The following is a 19,855-nucleotide window of genomic DNA, read 5'->3' on the forward strand; positions in this document are numbered from 1 at the left end:
AGCCTCATTTGCGAAGAGACAGTAGCTGTTTTTAAAGAATTCATTGTGAGGCAATATTACCAAACAAGACACGCTGACATGTACGACAAGATTACAGGGAAGATATATAGCGACAAATTGACCCAACATGAAGTTAGTTTAATTTTACAGCAGCACTATTTCGCAAGAGCCCAAGAGATGAAAGAGAACGCCACAAAGGCTAGTTGCGAGATTGTTGAAATTATTAATTAAAAAAAAGAATAAAGCAAATGTGACACACAGAATGGCTTGCAAAAATTTCCTTAAATATATTGTTTTACGTAAAGGACGTCAGTCAAGATCGGTCCCCCACATTTTTACCGCACCAAATCTGGCCCCCTTTGCAAAACGTTTGGACACCCCTGATCTATAAAATGTGCCATAATTTTCTGTAAATTATTGTTGGAATGGAAACATAAGGTCGGCACGGTGGCTGAGTGGTTAGCACGTCTGCCTCACAGTTCTAAGATCAAGGGTTCAATCCTGGGCTTCGGCCTTCCTGTGTGGAGTTTGCATGTTCTCCCCGTGCCTGCGTGGGTTTTCTCCGGGAACTCCGGTTTCCTCCCACATCCTAAAAACATGCATGGTTGGCTGATTGAACACTCTAAATTGTCAGTAGGTATGAGTGTGTGCGTGAATGGTTGTATGTCTTCTTGTGCCCTGTAATTGGCTGGCAACCAGTTCAGGATGTCCCCTGCCTACTGCCCGTAGTTAGCTGGGATAGGCTCCAGCACCTCCGCGACCCTCGTGAGGAAAAGCGGCATGGAAAATGAATGAATGAATGAATGGAATGGAAAGATAAGACACAAGATGGATATTTAACATACGGTACATAAGTACTGTATTTGTTTATTATAACAATAAATCAACAAGATGGCGTTAATATTATTAACATTCTGTTAAAGCGATCCATGGATAGAAAGACATGTAGTTCTTAAACGATAAATGTTAGTTATAGTATAAGTCATAGAAATTTTATATTAAAACCCCTCTTAATGTTTTCATTTTAATACGATTTGTAAAGTTTTCAATCAAAAAATAAACTAGTGGCCCGCCATTGTTGATGTCAATAATTACACAATGCTCATGGGTGCTTAAGCCCATAAAATCAGTCGCACCCAAGCGCCAGCAGAGGGTGACAAAAAAACACAAGTAACAAGTGGACATTGCACTGTGCTGTCATTTTAATCTGTTTGAGCGGGGCATGTGCGTTAATTGCGTCTAATATTTTAACGTGATCAATTTAAAAAAAAAATTACCGCCCGTTAACGCCATAATTTTGACAGCCCTAGTCAAAATCAATAGAACATAAAAAAAAAAAAAAAAAAAGACAATCGAAATAGGAACTAAAATTATACATAAAAATCGCATTTAATCACGAATAAAACAAATACTACTACTCCTGTTAATAACTGAAATCAGCAATGGAGATAAGAATAGAAAGCAAATAGAATGAAATATATAGACCGTTATGGATATGCAGTGCTAAACAAAAGCGTTTTTAGCCCTGATTTAAAGGAGCTAACAGTTTGAGCATACTTCAGACCTTGACTTGTTCCAGAGGTGAGGAGCATAATAACTAAATGTTGCCTCATCCTGCTTGGTTCTTGTTCTTAACATACAGGAGACCGGTTCCAGATGACCTTAGTGGTCGAGATGTTTCATAGGAATCTAACAAATCAAGCATGTATTTTGGTCCAGGGCCATTAAGTGTTTTGTAGACGAGCAGTAGTATTTTATAGTCTTTCCTTTGACTCAATGGAAGCCAGTGTAACGATTTCAAAACCTGTGTATTGTGGTCCAGTTTCCTTGTATTTGTGAGGACTCTGGCTGCAGCATTCTGTACTAACTGCAGCTTCCTGACTGATTTTTTTTTTTTTTAATCAAGACCTGTAAATATACCATTGCAATAGTCCAATCTGCTGAAAATGAATGCATGCATAAGTTTTTCCATGCCTTGTTGAGTCAGAAGCCCCTTAATTCTGGCTCTATTTTTGAGGTGGTAAAAAGCAGATTTAGTGACGGACTTTAAATGGCTATCATATTTTAGGTCTGAGTCAATAATAACACCAAGGTTTCTGACTTGATTTGTAGCTTTAAGTGAAATTGTGCTAAGGTTCCTTCTTATCTTTGACCTTTCCTTTTTTGGCCCAAAAGTGATCACTTCTGTCTTCTCCACATTTAACTGGAGAAAATTATGGCACATCCATTCATTGATTTGATGAATGCATTTACTCATGGAGACTAAGGGACTATAATCATGTGGGGACACAGAAATGTGGAGTTGTGTGTCATCTGCATAGGTGTGATAGGAGATGTCATACTGTTCCATAATCTGAGCTGGGGGAAGCATATAGATGTTAAATAAGAGTGGTCCAAGAATTGACCCTTGAGAGACTCCACACGTGAATTTGGTTCGTTCTGACTGATGGTTCCCGATTGACACAAAGAAATCCCTATCATGTAAATAAGACGTGAACCACTGAAGAACAGTGTCAGTAAGCCCTACCCACTGTTCTAATCTGCTGAGTAGTATGTTGTGATCAACTGTGTCGAATGTGGTGCTGAGATCCAATAGTAGCAGAACAGATGATTTGCCTCCATCGGTATTCTGACGAGTATCATTTAGGACTTTGATAAGCGCGGTCTCGGTGCTGTGTTGTGGCCGAAATAAGGAATCAATTAAGGAATATTAACACTGGGGAACGCAAACATTTTTTGTTTTAATACAAGGGCGTAGGTTTGGTCTCAACATTGGTAGGGACGCTATAACAGCATAACCTGCATCACTGTTTGCTAGGGACGGGACATGAATAAACATACCTGTCAAGTTGTACGATTTCAGCGTAATTTGTACAAGTGAGCTCTGATTTTTAAATGTGTACGCCGTACGTTCAAAATCTGTACGTTTTTCGTGCAGTACGTTTTTATTTCTCCGGTCGGATTTTGTCAATGTTTCGCCAACGAGACAATGTGCGTTACTATGTGTTACTACGCTGGTTGAATGACGCGAGAAAAGTCAGAGCCATGGAGAGAGAAGAGTGTTTGTCATGACGCTGTAGCAAAGGCGATGCTAGCCTAGATGGCTCCAATATTTCCTGACTGTGGCCAACAGCCTACAATCTATGCCTAGAAATCACATGCATATAGAACTACATGCCAAATGACAGACTCGTGAACAGTCGCCATTTTGAAGCAGTAGACTTCTCAGAAAGGCTCTGTTGTAGTGTATTTTCCTAGCGAAGTAACTTTTCATCTAAAATACTCCTAAATCGGCAAAATCTTGACTTGAATCTATCTTTAATTGATGAAACAGTTTTAAAACTTTCCCATGTCGAAAGTAGACAGAAGGCAACTAATGCAAAAATGTGACCAATTTTGACAACTTTAATGGTTGATTCACAACATTAAATGACTTCCAAACATAGCAAAGGTTACTATAATTTTTGTTTTTTCGACAAAATGTAAAAAAAAAAAAAAAAAAAACACGAAAGGTAACACAGGGTTACTTTTCCAAGTAACTAATTACTCTTACTTTTAGGTAACTAACTCAATTACCTTTTGGAAGAAGTCATTTGTAACTAATTAATTACTTTTTAAAAGTAAGATTAATAACACTGGTCATAAAGATGAACTCTGCAGAATGAAAATTGATGAAAGCGGAAATTTTATACTGCCAATTTGTTGCCGAACACAATTTGCCCGCAACTATTGCATATCACTTCTCAGAATTAACAAAAGAAATGCCAGAAAGTGTGAGAGACTCTTTAGCTGCCCAGATAGTCACTCTGGACAATGTAAGTGTAGCCTCCAGCAACACAGTTAAAAACCTAGGAATTTTATTCAACCCTGACTTATCGTTTAAAACTCACATTAAACAAACCTGCAGAACTGCCTTCTTTCACCTGCGCAACATAGCCAAAATTAGAAATATTTTATCTAAAAGCGATGCAGAAAAATTAATTCACACGTTCGTTACATCGAGATTGGATTACTGTAACTCCCTACTTGCAGCTTGTCCTAAAAGTCCTCTAAAAGGTCTTCAGCTAGTCCAAAACACAGCAGCAAGACTTTTAACAGGAACCAATAGAAGAGAGTACATCACCCCTGTGCTCCAGGCCCTTCACTGGCTTCCAGTCGAGTTTATAATTAAATTTAAAATCCTCCTTCTTACATTTAAGAACATTAATGGGTTGGGGCCATCTTATCTCACCGATGCTCTGGTTCCATACCGCCCCAACAGAACACTCCGCTCTCAGAATGCAGGTCTATTGGAAGTTCCCAGGGTTTCTAAAAGTACTATCGGAGCTAGAGCCTTTAGCCACCAAGCCCGTTTTATGGAATCAGCTTCCAGCTAATATTAAAGAGACAGTCTGCACATTTAAGATTAGATTAAAAACGATCCTATTCGACAAAGCTTATGGTCAGGCTAGTTGAAGTCGGAGTAGACTCACAGTTGAGTCTAAGCTGCACTAGAAGCTATAATACTGGGGGAAGTAAAGCCACTGAATTCGATCTCCTTTTTCTCACTCTACCCACCACTTGTCTTACTTTATTTCTATTTTCCAATGTTAATATCTAGTTGTCTAGTCTCTTCATCACTAGTCACCCGGTGTCCCCTTTCCCCCCTCCCCAGAGTTTTTCAGCTGTAGCCTCCTGACTGTCTGGACCCCTGGCTTGGTGGACGTCCTCGTTGCTACCCCCGTCTCATCTGGCTTGATCAGTCCAAACTTTTTGCAATGGGGGCCAGATTTGGTGTGGTTAAAATGTGGGGGACCGACCTTGGCTGACATCCTTTACTTAGAACAATATGTTTAAGCAAACTTTAGCAAGCCATTCTTTGTTTCACATTTGCTTTATTATTTTTTTAATAAATTTCACCAACTCGCAACTAGCCTTTATGATGTTCTGTTTCGATTCTCGGGCTCTTGCGAAATACTGCTGCTGTGAAATTAGCTTCAAGTTGCTTTAATTTCTCGCTACGTGTCTTCCCTGTAATCTTGTCGTACATGTCAGCCTGTCTTGTTTGGTAATATCGCCTCACATTGAACTCTTTAGAAATAGCGACTGTCTCTTTGCAAATGAGGCAGAAACAGTTGTTGCGTAATTTAGTGAAGAAATAGTCAAATTTCCACCGATCCTTGACGCGTCAGCCGTCGCAGTTAATTTTCTTTTTTGTGTTGATTGTCGCCATTTTAGAAAATTGGGAGTAAAGGGTCACGCCGGGTAATGTTGCTTAGAGTGCTGCTGCCTTTTTGTGGGTAAATGAGGAGCAGCATTTAGTGTGTAAGATACTTCATATGCTGGTAGCAGTACTGCTGACCAATTTATTAAGTCTGCGTGTGGGCCAGACGTTATTGATTTTATGACAGATGCTGGGGGCCGGATGAAATTTGACCAGGGGCCGCATTTGGCCCCCGGGCCGGACTTTGAACATGTCTGGGCTAGATGGACCGCTTCTTGTTCCTTTACTCCACTGCATCTTTACGGACTGTAACTTCGCCTGCTAATTCCCATTAGCAGCCTGGGGCTTCCTGTCTATCTGTCCTGGGAGTGGATCTCTCCTGACTGTGATATTCCCAAAGATTTCTCATTTTCTCCCAAAGACTCTGGAGTTTTTGGAGTTTTTCCTTGCCAACATGGAGGGTCTAAGGATGGGGGATGCCCAGGACTTGAACTTTATTTATTCATCTTTGTTGCTTCATTTGCTGTTTCTGATTGTGTATCATATTGCCTCTGCAAAGCCCTTTGACACAACCTTGTTGTGATTTAGGGCTATACAAATAAAACTGAATTGAATTGAATTGAAATGTTCCCTGACTCAAAGATTGCATCGGTAAGTTAATTTTATCAATAGACCTTTTTAATTAATAATTGGACACACTAACGAACTACCTTCGAATCAAACTGAATTGCGGGCTGAAGTGTAGCCATCAAGACATGATAAAAATTGCCAAAAGTGCTACATACAATTATAACAGATGTTACTGTTAAATTTTAGTAATCATGATGTAGCTGTAGATATTGTTCTTTGTTTGCACCAGGTTATATGTGACAAAATTTTAACAATAAATTCATATTATTTTAAAAATAGATTTTTATTTTTGTTTCATATTGCACGCTATATACAGTACAACGTTGTAAGATTAGTCACTCATTTGTAAGGGCATACGTCACTATTTGTAAGATTGCCAACGGCCTCGGGTTGACAGGTATGAATAGGACCAAACAGATTGGGTACGTTTCTAAAAAAATAGCTGGTTCCTACATAAAAATGAAAAAAAGTTAAATTATTTTCATGGAAATCATTTTTCAAAATGCTTGCTTCATATGAAGTGGTTTTTTTTTTTTTTTTTTTTTGGGGGGGGGGGGGGGGTTAAAAATGTAGTTAGCCTGCAAATAAAAATATATTTTTTGCATGATCCTGAAAATAAATACATTTTAATTAATGAATAAATGTACAAAATTCACAGTTCAATTAAAGTTAACAGTAGAAAACATACAGGAAGTATCTTAGCTCTTAGCAGCTTTTTACTCGACTTTTACAGGTTAACAAGTTCACACAGTTTAATGTAATGCTAACTCTGAGGCAGGTCGGACTTTCAGTAGCAAAATTAGTGAGGTGTTCCCCACCTGCACAACATTGGCATCTTTTTACATTATTGACAGTGGCTGCTACTGCTGGCCGAAAAAAAAATAGCTACAAATGACCCTCCTCTTCAAAGGGGGCAGAGGAGGCAGCATGTTGACATGTGTTTCTGTCGGGAATGTGTGAATGTGGGGGTTGTAGTCATCAGCCAATCAAATGTGCGTTTGAGGGGGGGGGGGGAATGGACTGGCAGATTCAGCAAGTGAAAAGGGGTATATGTAAGTCTGAACATAATGAAAGTAATTCACTTAATAAGGGTAGGGTCAATTCTATCCTTACAACATATGCGAAGGCAATCTAAATTACCTATATAACTGAACTCATTATATAATACAAAAAATTTTGCTTAAAAGTTGGTGAGACAATTTGAGCATCCTGATAAGTTGGCAGTGTTACGTCCCTACGGTCCCTATGCAAACTTACGCCCTTGTTTTAATGTGAAACCTGTTTATTACTCATTTTTGGAATACAAAACGGATCTCGGTTTTTCTCTATCACAGGGGCGCTGGAAGTCACTCACAGCTGGGGGTGCTGAGGATCTAACAGATGTGGGTAGAATAGCCAAAAATTTTACTTAAAGTGCGTATGACACCAAAAAGCAGGTTTATTTCATATTTCACGCGATGTTTTATGCTCCTGAATGAAATGGACCGCTTGGATGTGTGTGGACGCGATCCTTTTCAATATTCAATTTTTTAATCCCGCGCCATGAAAATGAGTCACTTCCGACTCCAGTCTTGGGTTTAGGACAAATGCGAATGTGACGTCCTGATTTTGCAGATTGATTTGTTTATTTTGGCATCACGCCAGCCAAACGACTGCAGGGTTTGGTAGCTGCAACAGGGAGAGGCGTGTGAGCCTTTTTGGGTTTCAGAAAGTTCCTGTACACCCCGAGATCAGCCATAACAAGTGTGCGACAACTGTGGGACCGTTGGACTTACGAGAAAGTGAGTAAACATCGTGTTTTTCAGATTCCCTGAAGCCTCAGCATCAAAGTGCCGCATGCGTCAATCATCGTTTAACTTGTTAAACAATTGCTGTGGCAACTCATTGTGTGTAAGTGAGGAGATTGAGCGGAGATGAGTGGACTCATTCAATGAAGCATTTAATAAAGACAAGCATTTTTATACTTTATTCTTCTTTAAAAATAATTTGGTGGGAAAGCAACATGCTCAAAATTTATGCTTATTACATTTGAAGTGTGTAAAAAGAACATATATACATATACAGTGGTATGAAAAATTAGCTGAACCTTTTGGAATTTCTCAGATTTCTGCGTGAAATCACCATCAAATGTGATCTGATCTTTGTCAAAATCACACAGATGAAAAACGTGTCTGCTTTAACTAAAAGCACCCAAACATTTGTAGGTTTTCATATTTTAATGAGGATAGTACAGTATGCAAACAATGACAGAAGGGGGAAAAATAAGTAAGTGAGCACTCACATTTAATAGTTTGTGTTTTCATCTGCGTGATTTGACAATCATCAGATCACATTTGATGGTAATTTTATGCAGAAATGTGAGGGATCCCAAAAGGTTCAGATACTTTTTCAGACCACTGTACATAAGTTTTTTTTTTAATTATACTTTGGGTTGGGGCATGTCTTATACAGTGCCCTCCATAATTATTGGCACCCCTGGTTAAGATGCGTTTTTTAGCTTCTAATATATATATATATATATATTTTTTTATTCAAATAATATGGGACCTTAATGGGAAAAAAAGAGAAAAATCCAACGTTCAATACAAGTGTATTTATTCAGTGGGGGGGAAAATCCCACATAAAGAAATAATTATTTGACATCAAATAATGTGTGTCACAATTATTAGCACACCTGGTTTTAATACTTTGTACAACCCCCTTTTGCCAACAAGACAAGGTCTAGGGACTGAGATGGCCATGGGAGGAGCTTGATTTTGTGTCTGGTGAACCATTTCTGTGTAGATTTGGCCATATGTTTAGGGTCATTGTCTTGCTGAAAGACCCAGTGACGACCCATCTTCAGCTTTCGGGTAGAGGGCAACAGATTTTGATATAAAATGTCCTGGTATTTCAAAGCATTCATGATGCCATGCACCCTAACAAGGTTCCCAGGGGATTTGGAAGCGAAACAGCCCCACAGCATCACTGACCCATCCCCATACTTCACAGTGGGTATGAGGTGCTTTTCAGCATGCGCATCTTTCATGGCACGCCAGACCCACTTAGAGTGTTTGTTGCCAAAAAGCTCAACCTTGGTCTCATCTGACCAAAGCACACAGTCCCAGGCTTCAACTGGGAGACCGTCCATATTTTGTGACAGTCAATGATTCTCTTTCTTTGGCCAAACTATCCCACATTTTGTAACTGTCAATGATACCGATGATGATGACAATAAACATTTCATTCAAGAAAAGTGTATGTGTATTATAATGCAAATCCTCGCTACTAGATGGTGCAATGACACACAAATACATGTGAAAAATAAAATGGCCAATAAGCCTAGGTTCAGGGGTGCTGGATGTCACTCACAGAAGAGGGTTCTGGGGATCTTTTTTACTTTTTCCCCATCCAAAAACAGCGGTTTCGGATTAATTTTGTCATGCGAATGCGCTTTTTCCATACAAGGCATGCACAATGGCAGTACAGACACATTCTGGATAGTTTACGTACTACTACTAGGCTACTACAAAGACAGTGTTGTATTTCACCTACAGTATGTGTTGGAGTTTTTGTATTAAAAATAAAAGTATCTATGTATTATAATGCAAATCCCATCAACTAGACCAGGGGTGCTCAAGTCCAGTCCTCGAGAGCCCCTATCCAGCTTGTTTTCCATGTCTCCCTCCTCCAACACACCTGACTCAAATAATCAGGATCATTTTCAGGCTCCTGCAGAGCTTGCTGATGAGCTGATCATTTGATTCAGGTGTGTTCAAGGAGGGAGACATGGAAAACAAGCTGGATAGGGGCTCTTGAGGACCGGACTTGGACACCCCTGAACTAGACAGTGCATGACATACAACACATTTAAAAAATAAAAGGGCCAATGAGCCTAGTTTTACAACACTAAAATAAATTGCACACAAATATCCAGCAGCGCTCGGCAAGACAGCAGCTCAACAGCAACAACAAACAATAATTTGACTACAATGCAAGCATGTCTTACCTATTTGAAGACAACAAAGGACAATCATCTTCACTTTCGACCTCGAATTGAGTTTAAGCAAATGCCGCTGCTTTTGTAAAGAAAAAAAATTGCTAATTCTTTTTTGTGTCATGTTAACGCCTCCTCTGTCAACAGTTAATTTTTCCATTCCAATAGCACTTTATTTAACGTGACCCGATTGCAAGCAAGGTGTCAGGTGGTATTATTAAAAATATGTGTACTGTATTTAGTCCTCAAAGTGAAATGCATAGTTTCTTCAATATGTTTTATTTATTTATTCTATACAAAAAAATTGGCTGGGGAGTGTGAAGACTGGGCTTCCCTGCTAAAGCTGCTGTTGGATGGATGGGAAACATCTACCACAACACTTTTTTTCTCCTCAAGACCAGGGGTGCTGAAGTACCCTCAGCATCCCACTTCCTGCGCTACTGCTCTATCACGTCAAAAATTTAAATGAACCCTTTCATGCAGAAATTATTCAATGTTTTCTCCACTGGTGATTTAAGGGGTAGGGCACAGGGGCACCGGCCCCACCTCTAATTTGAATGGCCCCTGTTCACAAAGCACTGCAATCGGTGAATCCTTCTTTTCTGAAGTAAGAGAGAATGAGATAATGTTGAGTATGTTAAATATTAATGCTGCTTTTCATGTTTAAAATGTTTTTTTCCAAAAAGTGAATAAAATTATTGTTCCATGTACAGGTAGTCCCCGGGTCACAATGTACCCAATTTACGTAATTTCAACTTCACGACGCTTGACTCGTCCTGTTTTTTCTCTTTTTTTTTTTTTTTTTTTGTCACGTAACAGTCTCGTCCGCCACCTCTCAGCATTGATGCTAAATTCAGTATATTACTTGTCATTTAATTGTGTTATTTAATAGGTCGAATTAAATAATCTCCAATTGCTATGCATATTTGGTATTTCATTATACTACAGTATATGTGCGGTCCGCCAACTTTTGTTGCACTCGGACTCACATCAGCGCTATTTTCTGTTTGTTTCGAGCGTGGCTTTCACGGTGGGAAGCGGGGGTGAACGCCAGTTAACATTTCAAGAGGGCAGAGAAACGGTAAACGGTGCGGGCTCTGCGATTGTCCCCCCAAATTAGCTCGCGATTAGTCGGCTAGCTTATTAATCAGCGTTCGTTTTCACCACTGGACTGGTGCCACTAATAGCTGCCGTTTTCCTTGTTGAATTGGCCAAGATTTGGACCTTATTTCCCTCTGGATTTTATCGCTCATCACTACTGAGCCCTCGTTCAGTAGTGTTGAGATCTGCATGTTGGCTAAGCAAGTCATAAGACGCACTTCGTCCTGTGTTTTTAATCCGATGCGCCCACTGGTGTTTAATGTTATTGTCTTTATTAGTTCACCACTGGAGTTGCTTTGTTCAAGAGCTCCTGCTGGAAATGTTGCGTGAGCTACAAATACAGTTGCGCAACTTCTCAACATAATGACTATGACAGCTGCAACAGATAATCGACGACTTATTGCATCACATGTTGTACAGTGACATTTACAAGCCTGGAGAATGGAGATGCACTTATTGATGCTCATTTTACAATTCAAGTGATATACTGAGTCCGTTAAAAGTGACATGCTGCTCTCAGGTTCAATGTGAATGACTGCAATATTTGTTCATTTGTAAGCCTTTGACAATGGAGGATCCCTTGTGTATATAAACTCACTTTTTACACCCGGAAACTGCATTTCTGACCAAATAACATTTTGTACCATTCAAAGTAAAAAGCTGTAGGTACAGTGGGGCAAATAAGTATTTAGTCAACCACTGATTGTGCAAGTTCTCCTACTTGAAAAGATTAGAGAGGCCTGTTATTGTCAACATGGGTAAACCTCAACATTGAGAGACAGAATGTGGGGGAAAAAAACAGAAAATCGCATTGTTTGATTTTTAAATAATTTATTTCCAAATTTGAGTTGAAAATAAGTATTTGGTCACCTACAAACAAGCATGATTTCTGGCTGTCAAAGAGGTCTAACTTCTTCTAACGAGGTCTAACGAGGCTCCACTCGTTACCTGTATTAATGGCACCTGTTTTAACTCATTATCGGTATAAAAGACACCTGTCCACAACCTCAGTCAGTCACACTCGAAACTCCACTATGGCCAAGACCAAAGAGCTGTCGAAACACACCAGAGAGAAAATTGTAGACCTGCACCAGGCTGGGAAGACCGACTCTGCAGTAGGTAAAACGCTTGGTGTAGAGAAATCAACCGCGGGAGCAATTATTAGAAGATGGAAGACATACAAGACCACTGATAATCTCCCTCGATCTGGGGCTCCATGCAAGATCTCACCCCATGGCGTCAAAATGATAACAAGAACGGTGAGCAAAAATCCCAGAACCACAAGAGGGGACCTAGTGAATGACCTAGAGAGAGCTGGGACCATAGTAACAAAGGCTACTATCAGTAACACAATGCGCCACCACGGACTCAAATCCTGCACTGCCAGACGTGTCCCCCTGCTGAAGAAAGTACACGTCCAGCCCCGTCTGCGGTTCGCTAGAGAGCATTTGGATGATCCAGAAGAGGACTGGGAGAATGTGTTATGGTCAAATGAAACCAAAATAGAACTTTTGGGTAGAATCACAGGTTCTCGTGTTTGGAGGAGAAAGAATACTGAATTGCATCCGAAGAACACCATACCCACTGTGAAGCATGGGGGTGGACACATCATGCTTTGGGGCTGTTTTTTTGCAAAGGGACCAGGACGACTGATTTGTGTAAAGGAAAGAATGAATGGGGCCATGTACTGAGAGATTTTGTGTGAAAATCTCCTTCCATCAGGACAACAAAGGAGTGGCTTCGTAAGAAGCATTTCAAGATCCTGGAGTGGCCTAGCCAGTCTCCGGATCTCAACCCCATAGAAAATCTGTGGAGGGAGTTGAAAGTCCGTGTTGCCGAACGACAGCCCCAAAACATCACTGCTCTAGAGGAGATCTGCATGGAGGAATGGGCCAAAATACCAGCAACAGTGTGTGAAAAGCTTGTGAAGGGTTCCAGAAAACGTTTGGCCTCCGTTATTGCCAACAAAGGGTACATAGCAAAGTATTGAGATGAACTTTTTGTATTGACCAAATACTTATTTTCCACCATGGTTTGCAAATAAATTCTTTAAAAATCAAACAATGTGATTTTCTGGCTTTTTTTCCACATTCTTTCTCTCATGGGCGAGGTTTACCCATGTTGACAATTACAGGCCTCTCTAATATTTTCAAGTGGGAGAACTTGCAAAATTAGTGGTTGACTAAATACTTATTTGCCTCACTGCATTTGGAAACAGCACATAAAGTCATTCTGTTATAAGTCACGTCATTGTGCTCTGTTTTGTCAAAACTCCAAGTGATTCCATTCAATATTCATTTCTCAGTTATCATCTCTGTGTATTGTCTGTGTCCCTTTAAAGCCATCGTGAGCCAAATTGCTTTAGTTGTGGAAATAAATTTGCTATTCTTAAGATTTATGTAAGGATAACGTTGCTTAGTGTAAATATTCTACTAATAAATTATTTACAAAGTCCTTTTTAATGATGTAAAATGGCTACTTGTAAGCATAACAACTAAGGAGAAAATGTTTGCACTGTTTGAAAGTGCACTGCATAACAGAAGGTGCTTGGCTACACAAACGGTAATTTGTCGCCATCTAGCGAGTAGAAATTGCCAGTTACTATGAAGACAACGCCACTCATTTCTGGTAATATTTATTCACAATACATTTGTACAGAAATTTTCTTTTAAAAGAAAAAAATATACAAAATCAGGACTGCATGATAACGCAAAAGTATGTTACATAACTGCGGTTTCATAAAACAGTATCAGGTTTGGAAAAGGGGGAATATTTCAAACATTACTGGACTCAGATATGAGTGGAACTCATTAAAAATACTTATTCACATAAGTAAGCTATATATGATACAGTAAATAACTCGGAATAAGTAACTATTATAATACACAACATCATTAAAATCAGTAGTCATAAGTGAAAATATTCTACTCCTTTTGTACAATACAAAAACAAAAATACAATAATACAAAAAATAAACAAGAAGAGAGCGACAGAGAGGAATAGTTGCTTTCCTTTAAGAGAAACACAATAGCACTCAGTCAAATTTGATTTAAAGTGACTCAAATGTAAAAGAATCTTATTGAAATCTGAATCAGCTTACTTGCTTGTTTGCAGTCTTTAACTGTCTGAAGATTGTGAACCCTCGGCTTCTTCTTCAGGCTCCTCTTCAGTTTTTTTGTTCAAAGGGTCCCTGAGTGTCATCAGTTCCTTTAATTTTATATAGGGCTCACACTCTAAAGCAAAGTGGTTTCTCTAAGAAAGTCAGAAAGACCAAAAATGAATAAATATCCATCTCAAATAGCACATTCCATTCTTGTGATGGCTTATCAGTAAGGCTCACTTCACCCGTAATCAGGCACTATTTCCTCCAGTCAAGCATTACATGAATCCAAATTAAAATTAAATGATCTGAAATGTGATTAAATGATACAGTGATCCCTCGCTACTTCGCGCTTCAAACTTTACGCCCTCAGTCCATCACAGATTTTTTTTCAATTAAAATTTCAATTAAAAAAAAACAACAAAAAATACAGATGAGCTGTCCCGAGCCGATCGCGTAGTTCCCTCTCCCTGCTTATTGTTTGTCAGGCAGAGCATGTGCGCTGGAGTTGCTTATTAACGTTAACGATGATTGACAGATGAATATATTTGTTTCTGCCAGAGTTACGAACTTCAAAAAGTGACGCATGCGTCAATCATCCTTTACCTTGTTAAACAGGTGCTGTGGCAACTCATTGTATGTAAGTGAGCAGTTTGAGCAGATTTGAATAGACTCGCTCAATTAAGCATTTAATAAAGACAAGCATTTTTCTTCTAATTTATTCATGTTTAACAATAATTCGATGGGACAGTAACATGTTTAAAACTTTAAAAAACATTAATTAAAATATATCCAGTGATCCCTCATTTTTCGTGGTTAATGGGGAGCAGAACAAGCCGCGATAAGTGAAAGACCGCAAGGTAGCGCAAAAAAAAAAAAAAAAATTGTTCGATGTATTTATTCAGATTATCTGTCTATCTATCTATCTATCTATCTATCTATCTATTAGGGGTGTAACGGTACAGAAAAATCTCGGTTCGGTACGTACCTCGGTTTTGAGGTCACGGTTCGGTTCATTTTCGGTACAGTAAGAAAACAAAATGCAAAATATAAATGTGCTACTTGTTTATTACACACCTTTGTGCTTTCAACAATAGGAACATTAGCCTATACTAACCTAGAATTCTGCTCAAAAAGTAGCGGGTATTTAAAGATAATCCAACAATAATTTGCCTTTCAGACCCCGCGTATTGGTCAGCTTTCTTTCTTAAAGAAAGAAGAAAAAAGAAGTCCTGTGCTAAAGAGAAAAGCAATACCAATGGCAAAGATTTTAACATGTATTTTACAAATGAAATGCCTCAATGAATCATCTTTTTTTCTTATGAACAGTTTTCAAAAGCTTTATTGGTAGATTTTCTCAAGTTAAAGCGCCACACAGAAATTCATAAATTTAATTGTGTAAGCAGGATCTGTGTTTTATTCTTATTATTTAATTACAGGTGTTTCAGCTCATTTCAATTTATTTTATTTAAATGGGCTATTATTTATTTTATTATGTGTTTATATTTTACAAATGTGATGTAGTATTCATTTATATTGTATATTTCATGTTGTATAACTTTAGTTCCTATGTGAATATTAGTCCCTACTTGTTTTGTTGTGGTAGGAGGGTTTTGTATTGAACACGGGGCCGTGTTGGTTATTATTATAGCAGAGAAGACAGCAGTAAATCAACAAAGACAAGTCAACTGTGCCCCGATCTACCACTCAAGAGATCTGATGGTCTCAAAAAGTGGGTTACGATTGCATATTAGTTTGAAAATCAACTGGATCCACGATATTTTTACACGAAGGACTTCAGGCCTTCCCGATCCTAGCTACCAGTAGTAGTATTGACGCAGGAGGGTCGCGTCTCGCGTAATATAATAATAAACTGCCGTTCTTTTCGCGTGCGGCGTGTTGAGCCGCTTCTGGGACGCATCAAACACGCGGCCGCACTGCAACTGGTGTGCATTGGCTGATTGACTTTAACGCCCGCGTTTAACTGCGTTCTCGCGGCGGCCACGTTGTCGCGCCGTTGACGTTTCTGGGTTATACTGTCCTACCGTGCTGGTCCAGTCATTATAGTGGAGAAGACAGAGTAAATATAATATACCCAAAGAAACTGTAACCCGATCGACTCACAGCCTCGAAAAGTAAGGGTTACATTGTGTCAGAACTCGTTCAGTACGCCTCCGTTCCGAACCAAGCACCACGTACCGAAACGGTTCAATACAAATACATGTACCGTTACGCCCTTACTATCTATTTATTTATCTATCTGTACATATATATATACACGGACAAGGCTGAAAAAGCAGTTTCTGCTTTTGCACCCCTCTTTAAAATAAACTGCTGTATTTTAAGCCAAAACAACTGTTGTGTTTGATAGAACAATATGTCTATATGCTGCCATAGCAGATTCATGGCGCAATAAGACCCCAAACTATTTTTAATCTGTCCGTTTTACCCCGAAAACCCCTGTTTACGGACGTCGCGCAACCGCTTTTGCTTTAACCCAGCCATAAAACGAAGGTAATTAATTATATTTTCTATTCAAAATGTCTGTCATTTTTAGCTTAGAATCATTAATTGATGTCTAATATTTCGTTAAAAAAAAAACGACCTTAAAAAATTATTCACTCGCATATTTTCAACCTTTAAACAAAATTACATCACAATGAGAGAGAGAGAGGGAGAGAGAGAGAGAGAGAGAGAGAGAGAGAGAGACAGAGAGAGAGACAGAGAGAGAGAGACAGAGAAAGAGAGAGACAGACAGAGAGAGAGACAGAGAGAAACAGGACAAAGGTGGTCGAGAACAACCGAGCCAAAATTCTGTGGGACTTCCAGATGCAGACAGACAAACTGAAGATGGCCAACCAGCCTGACATAGTGGTGGTGGATATAAACATCAGAAGACAGCAGTACTGATAGATGTAGCAATCCCGAGCGATGACAACATCAGGAAAAAAGAACACGAAGAGCTTGAGAAATATCAAGGGTTGAAGAAAATGTGGGGAGTGAAGGCAACAGTGGTGCCAGTAGTGATCGGGACAGTAGGGGCAGTAACCCCCAACAGATACCAGGAACAAGGTCCGACGTCTCCGTTCAGAAGAGCGCAATCCTAGGGACAGCTAAGACCATGGGCAGAACCCTCAAGCTCCCAGGCCTCTGGTAGAGGACCCGAGTTTGAAAGAAGAGACCATACCGCACGGGTGGGCGAGACAACGATTTTTATTTTCTTTATATACAGTATATAGTGTATATTCACTTTTTGCACTGTTGATCAACTGTATATATCCTGTTTTGAGCTTAGTATGTGAAAGGACAAAAACGCCTCTGACTATATCTGCTGATTCTGTTGAATTATCAAATATAAAACTATTCAGTCGCCTTTTTTCCTGTTGAATGTCTATCCTAACAAGTTGAATAAATGTTTTCATGCTTCAAAATGGTCTGTTGAGCATGTTTGGTTGTCAATGGGACATCAATATCACAAATTTTGACAAAAGATTTTGTTTTTTTGTTTTTTTGTCTTTTTGGGTCCAAAATGGTGATTAAAATTGGTCAATGAAGAAACCCACAGTTTGGACATGAAAGGTATAGTGTCCCGAAAAAAGGGACGCAACCAGGCCATTGTGAACATTTTTTTCTTTGAATATGAAGGCAACATCAAAGGCATACAAAATTGGATAAAATAGGCCCAGACCTTAAAGGGTTAAAGTAAAGGTAATCCAGTAGTTTAATGCATGTGTAAAATCTGTTGTACTGAAAGGAGTTCCAGCAAGAAATTCTAGCCACTTTCACACCTGTTAATGATAATACATGAAAAACCCACCTGTAGACAGAGACGCAGCAGACCTTTTCCTCCTTCCTGCATCTGCAAGGATGTCAGGAACTGAGGTAGTGATACCTCCGTTATCCTGTTTCCTACACAGACATACACACTGCATTAACGTAACCTTTCTCTATTTTCAATGTAAAACATATTTGCAGGGCTCCAGACTAATATTTTACTAAGAGCACAGTGGCCCAGAACCTAAAATTTTTTAGGCACAAGCAGAAGATTCAGGGGCACACACTGTAAATCGACATGGTAAGTTTTCCTCTAATTTTCACCGAAAATGTTTAACCGATAAATACTTTCATAATAAATGGAGTGAGTCATCACCTTATCGTGGTGGAGGGGTTTGCGTGTCCCAATGATCCTAAGAGCTATGTTGTCTGGGGCTTTAAGCCCCTGGTAGGGTCACCCATGGCAAACAGGTCCTAGGTGAGGGGCCAGACAAAGCATGGCTCACAAGACCCCTTATGATGAATAATATTAATGGACTCAGGTTTCCCTTGCCCGGACGCGGGTTACCGGGGCCCCCCTCTGGAGCCAGGCCTGGAGGTGGGGCTCGAGAGCAAGCGTCTGGTGGCCGGGCCTGTCCCCATGGGGCCCGGCCAGACACAGCCCGAAAAGGCAACATGGGTTCCCCTTCCCATGGGCTCACCACCTGTGGGAGGGGCCAAAGGGGTCGGGTGCACAGAGAGTTGGGCAGCAGCCAAAGGCGGGGGCCTTGGCGGTCCAACCCCCAGCTGCAGAAGCTAACTATTGGGACATGGAATGTCACCTCTCTGGCAGGGAGCTGGTGTGTGAGGCAGAGAAGTTCCGACTAGATATAGTCAGACTCTCCTCCACACACAGCTTGGGTTCTGGTACCAATCCTCTCGAGAGGGGTTGGACTCTCTTCCACTCTGGAGTTGCCCACGGTGAGAGACTCCGAGCAGGTGTGGGCATACTTATTGCCCACCGGCTTGGTGCCTGTACGTTGGGGTTTACCCCGGTAGACGAGAGGGTAGCCTCCCTCCGCCTTCGGGTGGGGGGACAGGTTCTGACTGTTGTTTGCGCTTATGCACCAAACAGCAGTTCAGAATACCCACCCTTTTTGGAGGCCTTGGAGGGTGTGCTGGAAAGCGTCCCCTCTGGGGACTCCCTCGTTCTACTGGGGGACTTCAACGCTCACGTGGGCAATGACAGTGAGACCTGGAGGGGCGTGATTGGGAGGAACGCCCCCCCCCCCGATCAGAACCCGAGTGGTGTTCTGTTATTGGACTTCTGTGCTCGTCACGGTTTGTCCATAACGAACACCATGTTCAAACATAGGGATGTCCATATGTGCACTTGGCACCAGGACACCCTAGGCCGCAGTTCAATGATCGACTTTGTAATCGTGTCATCGGACTTGTGGCCACATGTTTTGGACACTCGGGTGAAGAGAGGGGCGGAGCTGTCAACTGATCACCACCTGGTGGTGTGTTGACTCCGATGGCGGGGGAAGTTGCTGGCCAGACCTGGCAGGCCCAAACGTATTGTGAGGGTCTGCTGGGAACGTCTGGCAGAATCCCCTGTCAGAAAGAGTTTCAACACCCACCTCCAGCAGAACTTCCCCCTTGTCCCGGGGGAGGTGGGGGACATTGAGTCCGAGTGGGCCATGTTCCGCACCTCCATTGTTGAGGCGGCCGATCGGAGCTGTGGCCGTAAGGTGGTTGGTGCCTGTCGTGGCGGCAATCCCCGAACCCGCTGGTGGACACCAGCGGTAAGGGATGCCGTCAAGCTGAAGAAGGAGGCCTATCGGGCCTTTTTGGCCTGTGGGACTCCGGAGGCAGCTGACAGGTACCGGCTGGCCAAGCGGACTGCGGCTTCGGCGGTCGCCGAGGCAAAAACTCGGACATGGGAGGAGTTCGGTGAGACCATGGAAAATGACTTCCGGACGGCTTCGAGGTAATTCTGGTCCACCATCCGGCGTCTGAGGAGAGGAAAGCAGTGCACTATTAACACTGTGTATAATGAAGATGGTGTACTGCTGACCTCGACTCGGGA

General features: G+C 40.8%; 1 protein-coding gene across 8 annotated transcripts in view; it reads right to left on the reverse strand.

Annotated features, from left to right (window-relative positions):
- Nucleotides 1-13,553: 13,553 nt before the first annotated feature.
- lrrc71 (leucine rich repeat containing 71) overlaps nt 13,554-19,855 on the reverse strand; it is a 46,684-nt gene continuing 40,382 nt past the window's right edge. For all 8 annotated transcript variants that reach the window (XM_057828409.1, XM_057828405.1, XM_057828410.1 and 5 more), the window contains 3 exons: nt 17,828-17,919; nt 14,011-14,162; nt 13,554-13,921 (listed from right to left, as the gene is read on the reverse strand). In XM_057828409.1, the coding sequence (XP_057684392.1) occupies nt 14,028-14,162; nt 17,828-17,919 (227 nt within the window). In that variant the 3' untranslated portion in view covers nt 13,554-13,921; nt 14,011-14,027. The remainder of the gene's footprint in view (nt 13,922-14,010; nt 14,163-17,827; nt 17,920-19,855) is intronic.

Source organism: Corythoichthys intestinalis, chromosome 22 (genome assembly GCF_030265065.1).
Source record: "Corythoichthys intestinalis isolate RoL2023-P3 chromosome 22, ASM3026506v1, whole genome shotgun sequence".
NCBI classification, from domain to species: domain Eukaryota; kingdom Metazoa; phylum Chordata; class Actinopteri; order Syngnathiformes; family Syngnathidae; genus Corythoichthys; species Corythoichthys intestinalis.